The 14,313-nt window shown below is 39.3% G+C and overlaps 1 protein-coding gene across 1 annotated transcript; it reads left to right on the forward strand.

The window, feature by feature from the left end:
- Positions 1 to 3,668: 3,668 nt before the first annotated feature.
- On the forward strand, positions 3,669 to 13,591 carry DMC1 (DNA meiotic recombinase 1; the record flags this gene model as incomplete). The annotated part of the gene is made up of 13 exons (XM_084205417.1): positions 3,669 to 3,725; positions 4,334 to 4,378; positions 6,591 to 6,737; positions 7,039 to 7,121; positions 7,745 to 7,797; positions 8,678 to 8,719; positions 9,918 to 9,990; positions 10,666 to 10,757; positions 11,284 to 11,357; positions 11,448 to 11,562; positions 12,394 to 12,454; positions 12,983 to 13,099; positions 13,522 to 13,591. 13 exons carry the CDS (start codon positions 3,669 to 3,671, stop codon positions 13,589 to 13,591), a joined length of 1,029 nt encoding a protein of 342 aa, XP_084061543.1.
- Positions 13,592 to 14,313: the final 722 nt, after the last annotated feature.

Here is a 14,313-nt window from a genome sequence, read left to right on the forward strand (position 1 = left end):
AGCAGCAGAACCTGTAAAATGGAAGGAGAAGACAGAGGGATGCCTCTACAGCATAGGCTCTGTGGGGTTAGTGTACAACACCAAGTGGAAGCCAAATGAGCAATTAATGATCACACAACGTTGTGAAGTTGTAGAATGTAATTTATTGCCCAAAGTAGCTCTTTGGAGTGGGAAACGGTCTTAAGATTCTGTGCATTCATTGACCTTTCTGAGAACCATTTTACAAACTAAATGGATAATGAAGGGAAGGTTGTTTATAGAGTGAGGTATTTTCTGCTGCCGAGCTGCTCAGCAGCACCAGAAGGATCACCCTCTTTATTCTGTTCTGGTTTAAAAGCGTACTTTGTGAAGGAATTCACCTTTAAAGGGCTGTCTGCCTAAGTGCTCTTCTGGAATAGCTCTTGCAGAATAATGTGGTTTTCAAAAGCTGTGCCAGCTGCTTCCTCTGTACAGACAAAGCCTTGGGCTCCCAGGATTGAACTTTTGGTACTTATAGAAATTGCTTGATGCTTTGAATGGAGACTCCTGTGGTGAGCTGATGATGGCACAGGACCCTGGGTTTCGTTGCTTGGTTTCCTGACTTGGCTAAGAAATGGCTTGGAAAAGGTGCCCTTGACCTCCCACAGGCAGAGGGTGAGGAAGTTTTCACAAGCCCCTTGGATCAGGCTGAGATGCTGCTCCAATCCCTTCTGCCATTCCAAGCCCACACAAGGGGCAGCCAGGAACTCCTCCTGCTCGCAGGAGATGCGATGTCTCCTTGACATGCAGTCCCGTACCAACTGTGCCACCAGAGGCGAGCTAAAACGGGCGATTGCTTTCCAAATACTGTCTCCAAGAAGCCTGCAGATGTCTCACAGAAGTGTTCATATCCTAAAAAGCACCTTTTCCATCCTTTTAAAATGGCAGATTAAGTCATGTGTATGACTCAGGCTCATTTTCTCGTCCTGTGACTCCAGTCAAGTCACTTCTCTTCCAGCTCCCTGACAGGTTTTGGCCATCCAATCCAAAAACGCCGGGTGTGCCTTGTTGGGGAAGATGCGTGAGCGGCACCCTGGAAAAACAAAAGGCAGAGCTGCGTTGAATTAAATGCCTTCCAAACCAAGGCGGTTTTAACTAATGCTGCCTTTCCCAGCTGTAGAGCGAGGGCAATGCGATGTTCCTGGTAGACGGCGATGACGGTAGCCGCTAAAGCGCGGGCCATGGGCCGATTGAGGACGGAGACCGAGGCGTCCCTCAGCGCGGGCCGGCTGAGGGAAGGGCCCGCGCCCGCCCTCATGGCGCCCCCCAGGGCCCCGCCCCGCGCCGCCGGCGGGAAGGCGGCGGGTCCCTGCCCTCAGGAGGAGCGAGGTGGGCGGCCGTGGCGAGCTCGGAGCCTTCGCCCCTGGTACTGCACCCGCCTTCTCCCCCGGAGCTGCCCGGCATGAGCTGGGGATTTAATTACTGTTCTGATTTCGATGGGGAGTTACGGTGCTCTGCGGGGGGGAGGGAGAGTCAGCCGTCCCTCGCCCCTCGGGAACAGAAATGTACATCGCATGAGGAGGCAGCTGGCAGAGAAAAGCCGAATAAATCTGTGTGTTGTTGACGACCAATCAGTTATTTTCCTCTGAGCCAACAGATGTGAGGTCGCGCCGTGGGGCTCCTTGGGGCAGGTCGGATCGCCCCCGATCCGGGGAGCCGAGCTCTGCTGCCATTTTCTGCCGGCCAAGGCCAGGGGGAATTGCGGGGAGTGGGTCCTTGTCACACCCGCAGGCTGGAAGGACACCGCGGTACCCACGTCTTGCTCACCTGCCCTTGAATACTTGAGGTGACACAAGATTGTTGGTGTTTTTTCATGGATTTGCTCTGTTGTCTCAGACTTTCACCCTTTTATCTGCTTCACTGCAGGCCGTGGTGACTGGAATCCTTCCGTTGTGCCAACACGCACCAGCAGCAGGACAACACTTCACTGAGCAGGAGGATTTTTTTTCGTACCTAAAGCTTTTAATAGGGTGAGGTATAATTTCTCCATTTTCCCTAATAGCCTGCAGGAAGGCACAGGTCTCGGTCTGCCTCGTTTTTCTGCTCTGAGGTGCCAATAGCCTAAGGATGGGGAGTAGGAGAACAATCCCATAACCTGCTCAGCTGTGGTTGAAGTGCAGGATTATGTGCATTTTGTGAGGATGTTTTTAATGAAGAAGGAGATTGTAATTTAGTTTTAATGCCTCTTGCATTACTTGTTTTTCTTCCTTTGGTATTTGAAGCTAGGGGATTTTTCAAATCTCCCCAAGTATTTTTTAATGAGTGTTTTGCTGTAATTATGCCAGGGTGTGATTTGTCACTCCATAATTGTCAGAGTTCTGAAATAGAAATTAAATATACTATGACAGAATATACTAAATTAAATATACTATGACTATCAGAAACAACTGATTTTATAAGAATGTTTCCATTAAATGCTAACAGAATATGATAATTCTGAAGTTCTGATATCCTGTTCCTTTCTTACCCAGCCTCTATATACACAAGATTCTTGCAAGTAAATTAGTATCCATGAAAAAAGGCCTTTTGCAGATATTTAGCCTAAACAATCCCAACCTCTGTTAGACATAGCCCATAGTTTGTGGATTTTGTTAACCAATGAGCAAGTAAGTATATGTGCACATTTTGATGTGATGGTCTGCAAAACTTTTGATCATCCAGAGCTAGAATACCAAATGTAATCTCACAATTTAAACAGAAGCAACTTAACCCATTTACAAAACCACAAAAATGATAGAGTAGTTTGGTTATAAGATCATGTTTCTAAGGAACTACTTTGTATTCACTATTCTTGCATTCATAAAATTTAAGGAGGTCACACTTAACCGTGGTGTCACTAAGTGCCTATTCCAGGTCTAGGCCTTGCTTATAGCAAGTCACATAGAGAGGGCAATGAAGCTGTGCTGGAATACAGACATGGCAAGTTAACCATGAAAAAAGATGAAATGAGCTCTCTGTACATGGGTTTTCACAATAAAAGTTCCAGGCTTTTATTACCCTTCTTTTGTTCTCTCCTTGCAAGCATACTCCCTACAGCCATTACCTGCATGTCTTCAGCATTTATTGGTCGTTTTGAACCCCAGCAAGAACTTCAAAACAAATACAGCTTTAAAAATCTGTTCTCAAGATACATCACTGAGGAGTTGTAGCCTTCTCAGCACTGTTTTGTGGGTTTTCTGTCACATAAAGATGGAGAGGCTGAGCTGTTGCATTGCCTTTCCATTGTCCACTCTGTCTACAACTATGCTGACTTTTGTTATAAAAACAAAGACTGCCTTTAGCATTCTTGCCAGAATAAATTCCACTAGTGATAATTCATTTTAAATGTTCTCACCTCCAAAACTCATCTCCGACCCAAGATTCTCACAGGGGAATGAGATCTCCTAATACCTATGAAGCCGTTTCTAGCCAAACTGGTTTGTCTGAGTGTAAAGCCATAGATTTTCTCCTTTTGGCCTAGTAGGTCAGATAATGAAGAGTTGGAAGCAGAATCCAAATTTAAATCCATATATGATGTCAGACTGACATGTTTCTGTCGTTCAAGGACTTCTTAAAAGTCCTTTTACAGACATTTACTCATTTATTGCCTCCCTATGACTCTGTTTGCATTTCCCACTAGTGATCAATACTTTATTGTGTGCTCTTTCACAATGAAGGCCATGGAGGATCAAGTAGTCCAAGAAGAACCAGGATACCAGGATGACGAGGTAAATTTGTTATTGGTTGAAAACTATGTGCAGAAAATGTTCAAAGGTATTTTGATAGTCTTAAGAAACCCATGGAGGTCCCCGAAAGCCATCAGGGAGTTCAATGCATTTAAAATTTTGTTCCAGTCTACTACCAAGAAAATCCCATTCCCCTAGTCCCTGTACAGCCTGGCTCTTCAAGTAATCTTCATTAACCTTTCAAAACTGTGCACAGTTTTTAATGGGGTTATCATTATTTCATCGTATTTTACACTTCTATATTAAAGGCAAGGGGGCTATCAGTTAATTTTCTGCTTCCAAAGAATGATCATCAGCACGAAAAGAGTGAGAAATTATGGTAGAAAATCTGCAATTATGATGGTGCTAACACAAGTTTTATTAGCACAGCAGAGGATTAATTGCCTATGAAGATACACTTTATGAAGGAGATGAAAGGAAACATGTAGGCCTTTTGGCTCACTATGGCTTTGCTTATTTCAGTTGCCCAAGTTATGTATTATTTGTAAAAAAAATCAATAAATGTTTACAAATCTGAAACAGTCATGTATCGAGATAGATGTGATAACAAGAAAAAGCAACATCTATTTTTTTTCTGCTATTTTGTTTAGGAATCCTTTTTTCAGGATATTGACCTGCTGCAGAAGCATGGAATTGTAAGTATTAGCAATCACTTGATCACACAGAATCATCCCTCAAAAGCTACTGTAAGATTCTTTCCAAAACGGTGTACACATTGATGCAAATAACTGAAATTCCTCCTTGCAGTACGTTCTAACTCAGTCAGTGGAGACAAATTTTGCCTTTGGTGATAAGACAGATTTTTAGAAAATCTCATTCACATCAGATTCCTAAATAAAGTGTCAAGAGTCTCAAAGTATTTAGCACCTAGCACTCTTGAAAAACCAACTGCTTGCTAATTTATTTGAAAACTGTGTGATAGATTATTTCCTGTTCCTGCCAATCTTTGTAATTACTCCTGCATTTTTGGTGCCTGTGAAATTACACTGTGACAATTGTTACTATACTATTTTCAGCATGCTGGTGCAGGGGGTAGAGTAGGAGTGTGGAAAATATTAACAGCTAGAGAAATAAGTGGTTAGTTTTCTTCATCAAATGTGAATTTCTATTATTGCTACCATCATCACATAAACATCACCTATTTATTTGAATTGCAATTATTATGTTTATCTAGGAGACTGGCTCTCGGATTGGAATCCTGTTATAATCAGAGTTATAGAAGCAGAATAAAAAGTTGGGTTTGTGTGAAGTAATGTGAGATTTGATCCAAGTGACTACAGACAGATAAAGATGGGAAGGACATATCACAATGACTCATCACTAGTCAGCACTGTAGTTACTGGGCTGACCATCAGCAGTGCAATTGTTGGCAATTTTTTTTTTATTGGCAGTTCATTGGCAGTTTTAAAGATAGTTCTGAAGAAAGATCACATGGTTGGGAGCTCAAACTATGGGGCAACATAGGAAAAATAAACAAATTATTGCTTAAAAAATTTAGCAAGTTGATCAAAGAGGGTGATCTGAGCTGGAAGGGAGCTGTACTACCCTGTCAGTAGGAAACAAGGCATGGCATTCACAGAAGGCTACAAATGTATGAAAGTTTGAAAACTAAGAGTAACGACTTAGTTACTTAGGCTGTTCTTCTGGGGTTGTAAAGGTTTTCTGCTCCTTTCCATTATTTTTTTTCTTTTTTGCAAGTGGTTATTCCCACACCTCAGAGGAAGTTTTTGTTCTCAGCTGTGCCAGCTAAAAGCTTTGTGCAAACATAGGATGACTGTTATATGTTAAATTCATTTACCTGGAGAAATAATTTTTGTGGGTTTAGAATTTTTTTTTCAAGGAGTAGAGAGAAAAATATTTACTGGATCTGCCAGTGTGCCCAGAAAGAGAATCAGAATTAGAACAACCGAGACTGTGATTTGGTGATCAAAAGTGTTTGGTACAATTTAAGGTGCTGTTACCCCTCAGCCTCTGCTGAGTGTCACACACGTATCACAGGATGAGAAATAAGCTTTGAAATAAACATGACTAATTTCTCACACAACCCCCCCCCCCTTCTTATGCTCTATGTACCCACACACTCTAGATAAATAATTATATGTCCAGTTCATAGTTTTTTTCAAAGAAAAATCCTGGCCAGAAATGGTAAAATTATGTATTATCCCACACCTTTCACATAGTACGTTTTCTTGTGAGTAATCTGTTCTTGCTATTACATTTCTAGGGATGTCAGAGTCATGAAATGAGGTGAGGGAAGTAAAATATGTCAGTAGGGTGCTGTCTGAAGTTGTGCTGCTCCCAATTTCTGAAAAACAAGTAGCTCACTCCAGCCCAAAGTGTCAGTCAGATCTGCAGGACACATGTGTTTTAAACTGGGCATGCAGAAACAGCACAGCAGTTAGACTGTTTCCAGGAATCCTTGTGAATCAGCTCCACCACCAAGATTATCTCATTTACAGATTATCTGTGCTAAGGGACCAAGGACAGACTGAATGTTATAGGGTGTCCAAGGTCCACACTGTCTGAAATAATTCTGTACTGTTTCTTTACTATCAGCTTTGATCTAGAAGAACTGACTCTGAAAGGGGAGAAGTAAATACCCAGACATGTTTCTCTCAAAACCACCAGAAGCTGCTCTCTGCACCATGATCCCTCACACGAATGTTACTCAAAATTTAGTTTTGTTGGTGTCACAAACTACACAATGAAGAGTTTACTGTAAATCTGTTTCTTTCCTGGTGAAAACACAGGCATATGAATGTAAACTTAAAATATTTTGCCAAGGTTTACTTCACCTTCTAGTTGTTAACTGTCCTGAGCACTCACAGAAGGGAAATTTCTTTGCAGAACGTAGCAGATATTAAAAAGCTGAAGGCAGTTGGGATTTGCACAATCAAAGGAATCCAGATGACCACAAGAAGGGCACTGTGCAACGTGAAGGGGCTCTCAGAGGCCAAAGTGGACAAGATTAAAGAAGCTGCAAACAAGCTTGTTGTAAGCCAGTCACTTTCCTGAGAGTTTGAACTTATGCTGGCCTCTCCAAAATGCTGTTCAACATATTTCTTAGCAGATTTCCCACTGCATCATCAAAATAATTTTGAAAATTATTCTGCCTGTTATTCTAAGGCTTAATACTTTATGCTCCACAACCACCAGATGAATGCTGTGGTACTTTTTATACCCAACCCACGGGCATGAGGCTAGGGGGAAAAAAGATATTTATGTGGGATATTGCACTTTTAACTTCAGGTTAAAGCTAAAATAAACTTCTCATGTTCTCTTTGGTCTTCCCTAGGAACCAGGCTTCCTCACCGCCTTTGAGTACAGTGAAAAACGGAAAATGGTATTTCATATTTCCACTGGCAGCCAGGAATTTGAGTAAGCTTATCTCTTATATCCTTCCTTCATCCAAATGTTCCCAATAATAATCTTAATTGTTTTTAATGAGATACAGAAATATAAGGGAATAAATACTCAGCTAGGACACATAGATTCCCCTTGCATTTGGAGTTAGTGCTGGCTTAAAGAAGTCTACATCAATAGACTTCTTTGAAAACCAAAACCAACTCCTTTGCTGAGAGGAAACTGGACTTTGTGCAGTCATTGTAAATAAATAGTTGGCATCTCGAAATCTTGACTGTATAATTTTTTCTCCTATTAAAATAATTTGCAGGTTTCAGGTCAAAATTACAAGTCTTCAAATCCTCCCTTGAGATATTTTCATGGATTGCTATTTTCAAATATTGTTTTCAATGTTATTTTTTGTCCTTTCTTTCCAGTAATAATTTGTATAGATCTTTCCCTTGCACACAAAAAGGGAGGTAAAGACAGAGTTAATTCTTTATGAATCAATGATCATTTAGTGCCCTGCACTTAATGCATCAAGTGAGGGGCTTTGGGGCAGAAATTACTTTCTTTAAAGTAGTAGAAATGTCTCTGTTTTACTTTCCTCTTGTGATTTTTTGGGTTTAACTATATCGTAATCCTCTCTTTTTGTGCAGTAAACTTCTGGGTGGTGGGATTGAAAGCATGGCAATTACTGAGGCCTTTGGAGGTGAGAGAACCACATTAAATGAGTATTACCAAACAAAGAATTGCAACTTAATTTAGATTTTAATTCAACTTTGATTACTTCTATCAAGTTTACCACACTGTAGTTACAGAGATGAGTATCTGCATGTGTGCAAGAAGAAATAATCCACTTCTCTTTATGTTTTCCCGTTTTTCTTCTTCATTTGCTTGCAGACTAAATTTGAGCTGAGTAATCATTACTGGGCATGCTGATTCAGCACAACATAGCATTACTAAGACTATTACTAACATGCCAGAGTTCTCCCTGATGCAGTGTAACAAAATTGCCACAAAAGGTATTTTAGTTATGCACACTTAAGGTACACTGCATTTTATGTAAGATTTTAGAATTACAATTAAGCTACTGTTACAGTACACCTAATTAGTTGGTGCTTGACACTTCAGCAGTAAGTGTTCATAAAACAAAGTACTCTTCCCTTTAGAAGAGATAAACTGGGAACTAATGTGTTTGGGTAGAAAGAGATTAATAAACTTGTAAGCTTCTCCTTGATCATTTTACTGGAAATGAAACTGGGCTAGGTTAATGCAATCAACCATTTCTTTCCCACCCCGCCCCCCCATTATCACTTTTCCACAGGTGCCATATGGTTTTAACTTCCACACACAAGAGAATGACTTCAGCAGTCAAGCACCATCAAATTAAAGCATTTCAGATTTTGCTTTTCATGTAACACATTTCTCCTGCACAGAACATGATTTAGAAATTGAGGTTAAATGATTTTAAAAGGTAGAGATTGAGGTGAACTTTGTAAGTGAGAGTTTCTAGCTGCAGTAATTCCTGAATCTGTCAAACTTGGAAAAAGAAACCCTGACTCCTTTTTTCCCTTCTCTTTATTTAACAGAGTTCCGGACAGGCAAAACCCAGCTATCTCACACTCTTTGTGGTAGGTATAACACCTTAAAATAGAGTGATGTTTCTTCTCAGTGAATCCATTGTTTACCACTGTATCAGAATTAAACCCATAGAGAAAAGCCAGAATCTTTTATTTTTACAAATACAGTGAAACAGACCTTGGTGACTCTTACGTCCATAAACTGTGTTTGAGTAGAGAATTCATATAAATTGTTACTTTTTAATACTGCTCACATCCATGAAGGTTTTGCCATAAGGAGAGTGAAGTTAATAGGCTGTCTTAGATAAACCAGTGAAACTCACCATCTGGAAAAGCAGAGCACAAATATGGGTCACATGTAGAGGGGGCATTGCTCAGAAAAGGGCAGAGGCAAAATTTTTTTCTCAGCAACTCTTTGACTGTCCTGGTTTCAAGAGGTTTTGCTGAATATGACATTCTGAAAGGGCACTGAAAGGGTACTACTGGCTGCCAGTGACTGGATAAACAGACTTTGGCAGTCACCATATTTGGGCAGTGCCAAAAACAGCAGGACACTGATTTCCCAGAGATATCTCTCAATGTGTAAAGGGAAGTAAACAATAACTTATATAACTATTAATGCTGCTGGAATTACCAGACAGTGGGTAGGCAAATTCTACTAAATTAACCCCCTATATTGTAAAGTGAAATGTGGCATGTTCTGGAAAAACAAGGCCTCTTCTGGTTAGTACAGTGTAATGGTCAGCAGAGTCATACCCTTTTGCATGAATGATTACAACTGGATTGAGTATTTTAGCTTATTCACTCCAAAGAGACTAAATCCACAATCAGCAACTATTTGCATATCAGGAAAAACTCATATCCAAAGAATTTTGATCATTTGAGTTACAGCTGGAAATAGTGCCTACTAAGTCAATAGAATTAATTTGGGCAGAGGATTAAGAGGAGACTTTGTGTGTAAGAACTCACGAATAATATCCCTAAAATACACAGATTTAGTGATGGTACTGAGTAAAACAGTTTTGACACCATTAATTAAATCTCATCTGATCTGCAATCGAGAAAAGCGGCTTGAGTTTATTCTCAAGATGGCAGTAAGATGAGATACTCGTGATTTTCACATTGATTAAAACTGATAGTTCTTTGTGATACTGATAAACAGTTGTATTTTATTTAAAAAATAATGATAGATGGAGTAAGAAAATATTTTTCCTGCTCTTTCATTTTAATCTTGTATGCTTCTCTGTAGTGACAGCTCAGCTCCCAGGACCAAATGGCTACACAGGTGGAAAGATTATCTTCATTGACACGGAAAACACTTTGTATCTTTTTGACTAAAAGATACAAAAAAAGATACACACCTGTAGTTAAAAGCTACAGGTGTGATGAACTGGAAAGTTAGTTCATTTTAGTTAGTCATAAGGAAGCATCATACATGTAAAACATGACTGGCACAGAAATCGTGGAGAGCACAGTGTATAGTGGCCCATAAGGAAGTGAGTTTTTCTTTTGTCATTTGATGTAATCCAACCTGGAAAAATTAGTTAGGAATTTGATTTTATTTTAACTGGGGTTTTTTTTGTTTGTTTGTTTTTGGGGTTTTGTGTTTTTGCGATCTAGTAGGCCTCCTACAGGTTATAGCAGCTTTTCTCTTCAAGATAAATTTATCTAAGTACTAAACACTATTTTTAACACTTCACATTTGCAGTAGACTGTGTATAAACAGGTTTTGCTCACAGCTGAATTCCTAGAGCACAGATATCCATATGTCAATCCCCCCCCGCCTCAAACCCTAAACACAAAACAATTAGCATCGTGAGCCCTAAACTATCTTTAGGGTACGTGGGACGGCCTGAAGACAAAAAGTCAGTCTTCTCTAGGACTAAAATAAATATTCTTCTTTTTTTCCCCCCTATAGTCCTATTTTGGAATGAAGTTTTATTATTTTCAGAGCATGGTTTGCACTAGGAGAAACCCTTAACTCTGACTCATGCCAGCCGACCGGACCGCCTGCGTGACATTGCTGATCGCTTCAATGTTGACCACGAGGCAGTGCTTGACAACGTGCTGTATGCACGTGCATATACCAGTAAGACCATTATTGCAATTGGCATGATATCTAGGGTTTTTTCCTCTCAGGCTTTTTCTCTCTCTCTTTCCATTTTAATAGTTCTCAGTTTATTAACACTTCTCAGTTTATTAACAGCTCAACACACTCTCTGTCACAAGACACTGCTTTAAAACTTCAAGAAATTTTGAAATAAGACTTCTTTAAGAGTGCAATATAAACATAATATGATTAAAACATTTTCTGTGTGTAATTTAATTCAAGATTAAATTAAAATGTATATATTGCTTTTCAGTTCTTAACACAACAAAAAGTTGTCTTCATGCAGAGTGAAGATTTTCACAAAGAAGTTTTGTGAGATGGGTGAGAAAAAATTGGAACCTGCAAAGTAGATTGTTACTGGGCACTGGATTTAAAACTGCTGGCAGTGAAAATATAACCAGTGCCGACATTTAAAGTGGAATTTTAAAGTATTTTAAAGTTCAGGCTTTTGTTCCTTCAGAATTCTTTCTGGTCCTAATTTCTCTTGGCAACTGCTTCCCACTAGGTGAGCATCAGATGGAATTGCTTGACTATGTAGCAGCCAAGTTCCATGAGGAAGCTGGTATCTTCAAGTTATTGGTACAAGACTTCTGTATGCTTACTGTCCTCAGAATAAGTGTTCCTGTTTTCTTTCACTATATTTACTTACCCAGCATGATTACAATGCAGATCATTGACTCCATAATGGCACTTTTCCGTGTGGATTTCAGTGGTCGTGGAGAGTTGGCAGAACGACAACAGAAACTAGCTCAGATGTTGTCAAGGCTCCAAAAAATATCAGAAGGTATAGAAAACATGGCAAGATTTGGAAAACATGGGCTGGAGTCACTACCAGTAGCTGTTGATAGCACAATGGCTTAGTAGTCCAGGTGTATTATCAATCAGGCACTGGCCCAGGGATCTTTTCTCGCTTTACACCTCTGTCAGTTACCAAAAAGATCAAACTGATAATATATTATTTCAAGATGACAGATTGAGAAAACTTATGGACTTTCCAACATTTAGAGTTTTTCTAGAAATACTGTCAGGCCCTAAATGAGATAATAGGTTGTAGAAATGGGCAAATACTCAGTAATTGTCTTCCCCAAATTTCAACAGTCTAAATACAAAAGAAAGACAGAGAAAAGAGGAGGAAGGCATAGAAAAATAAAAAAGCCATACCTCTTTCCACTTTCTCACTACTTTGCAATGCTTTGAGGGATGATGACAGGATGAATAGAGTTCTTTCTCTTTGGAATGTCTCAGAAATGTTGATGAGGAATGAATAAATGTTTTTTTCCTGAAGTGAAAAAAAAAAAAAAAGCAAACAGAGAAAGGGAAGGAGAGGGAGCTGAGGGCAAGGAGCCAACAGAGAATAGATGGGAACTGAGAGAGACTTGTTCACTGGAATTGTGAAAAGGCCTCATTTTTGGTGTATTACAGCTGAAGCCATGCAAGAGCAAATCTAGGCTGTGTCCTGATTAACTGCAGCCATCAGTCATAAAGAATATTTTCTTCTCATTCATTTGAAATTTGAAGTGCTTCAGCAGAAACCTCACTTTTACCATGGATGAGAAAATATTTTACAATTCTAATTGGATGAAGTCTACCTTCTTTGCAATGTCTTCTCTTGCAGAATATAATGTGGCTGTATTTGTGACCAACCAGATGACTGCTGACCCAGGAGCAACTATGACGTAAGAGTCTCTCTCTCTTTAAAAAAAAAATTGTATTTTGTATTATGCATTTAACAGAAATGAGAACTGAAATTGTAAGGTGCAAGAAGCACTGAAATGAAAGATCAGATTGGTCATTGTTCCCTGTGGTATTAGGAATTCCTACATAAATGACCTCTGGAAGTTTCTCTCAGTTTTTGGGATGAGATTTTTTACGTTTATCTACTGCCTGGTGTGATGGTGTGATTTCACTGTGACTTAAACAAAGAAAATGAGCTATAAACAATATTGAAAAAGCACCACATTTTCCTCTAGAGCAGCCTACATGTGATACTTAAGGTGTGTATTTCTTGAGCCTCTTGAATTTAATGGCAGGAAAATGATGCCAGCATTGAACATTTGAGACAAGTGTGCAAAAGTCAGGTTTCTAATGTATTTCTCTATTGATTATTCATTACTGAGTTGAATAGGGCTCAGTCTGACAGTTAATCACAGTATTAACCTCTGGAATTTGCACAGTGAATCACTACAATTTTCTTGCTAATTCAGCTTTCAGGCAGACCCAAAAAAGCCCATTGGGGGCCACATCCTTGCTCATGCTTCAACTACCAGGATCAGTTTGAGGAAAGGGAGAGGGGAGCTGCGTATTGCAAAGATCTACGACAGGTAAACAGGAGGAAGGTGACAAATTTCAAGGTATTGAAACTTTCTGGATGGTACACTGGGAGAAAATCTGAAAGGACAAACTAATTAAAGTTGTCTTGCACATTGCAAACATTAAATGACATAATCTTTCATCATAAATCCTCCTGGATGCTCAGCTCTTAATGAAGACCATCAAATACTTTGGCAGGACTGGTGGTCCCTTGGCAGGAAAATCATGGACATGTTAAATTCCTAAGTTTTCCTGACACAAAAATGTCACATTTTCTGATCCTGATGATATTGATCACGTTCTACAGTTTGCTCATCGGTATAAGGGCACTGAGGTATTCCAGGTTGCTCACACCCACAACATTTTGGAGACTGTTTCACAACTGCATTTTACATGGAAAAACCCACAAGTTTCTTGTTTCTTTTTCTCCCAGCCCTGAGATGCCTGAAAACGAAGCCACATTTGCAATAACCGCTGGAGGGATTGGGGATGCCAAAGAATAGGTAAAAAAGGATGTAAATGTACAGCTAAAATACAGCTGGGCGGTTGGGATGATGATTTGTGAAAGGTCGACAACTACCTGGCTGCATTTGTAGCTTTTGGGAGATATTTAAGATATTTTGGGAGAAAATAGGATGGACTTTGTACAGTTCAGTTTTACTGAACTAAAATTTTGGTCATTTAGGAGTTTTGTTTTTCAACTGAACTTTTAGCACACAAAGATTTAAGCCCTTAGATTGTGAATTGTTCTTAGAATCCTTTTCCTATCTTTTGTGAAAATCAAACCTGTCCTTTCACATGGGAGTGAATATACTCTTTCTTAATTTATTTCAAAGAGAGTGTCTAAGTGGTAGAATTTAACAGTGTGAAATGCAACAGAACTGGAATAAACTCAGTTATAAAATTGACATATATAGATGGAAAAGGCAGTGGGAGGAACAACAGCTCGAGAACTTGACGGATTTTCATGTACTGTAGAGGAACAAGTAGTTTTAAGAATACATTTTTAAACGTTTTTATCTTGACTAGATAATGTTCATGTTTTTATTTAGCATTTTCTACTTTTTAGACAGAATGTTTGAAACCTGTTCTTATTAAAGTTAAAATTAAAGAGTATGAATTAGAACAGAAGTCTGACTATGTTTGGGTGCTTTGAATTAAACTCCCCTCTCAAAAATCTCATTGATCTTTCATGAGAAAAATAATCTGGGCGCAACCCAATATC

Source organism: Fringilla coelebs (genome assembly GCF_963513975.1).
Source record: "Fringilla coelebs genome assembly, chromosome: 5".
NCBI classification, from domain to species: Eukaryota; Metazoa; Chordata; class Aves; order Passeriformes; family Fringillidae; genus Fringilla; species Fringilla coelebs.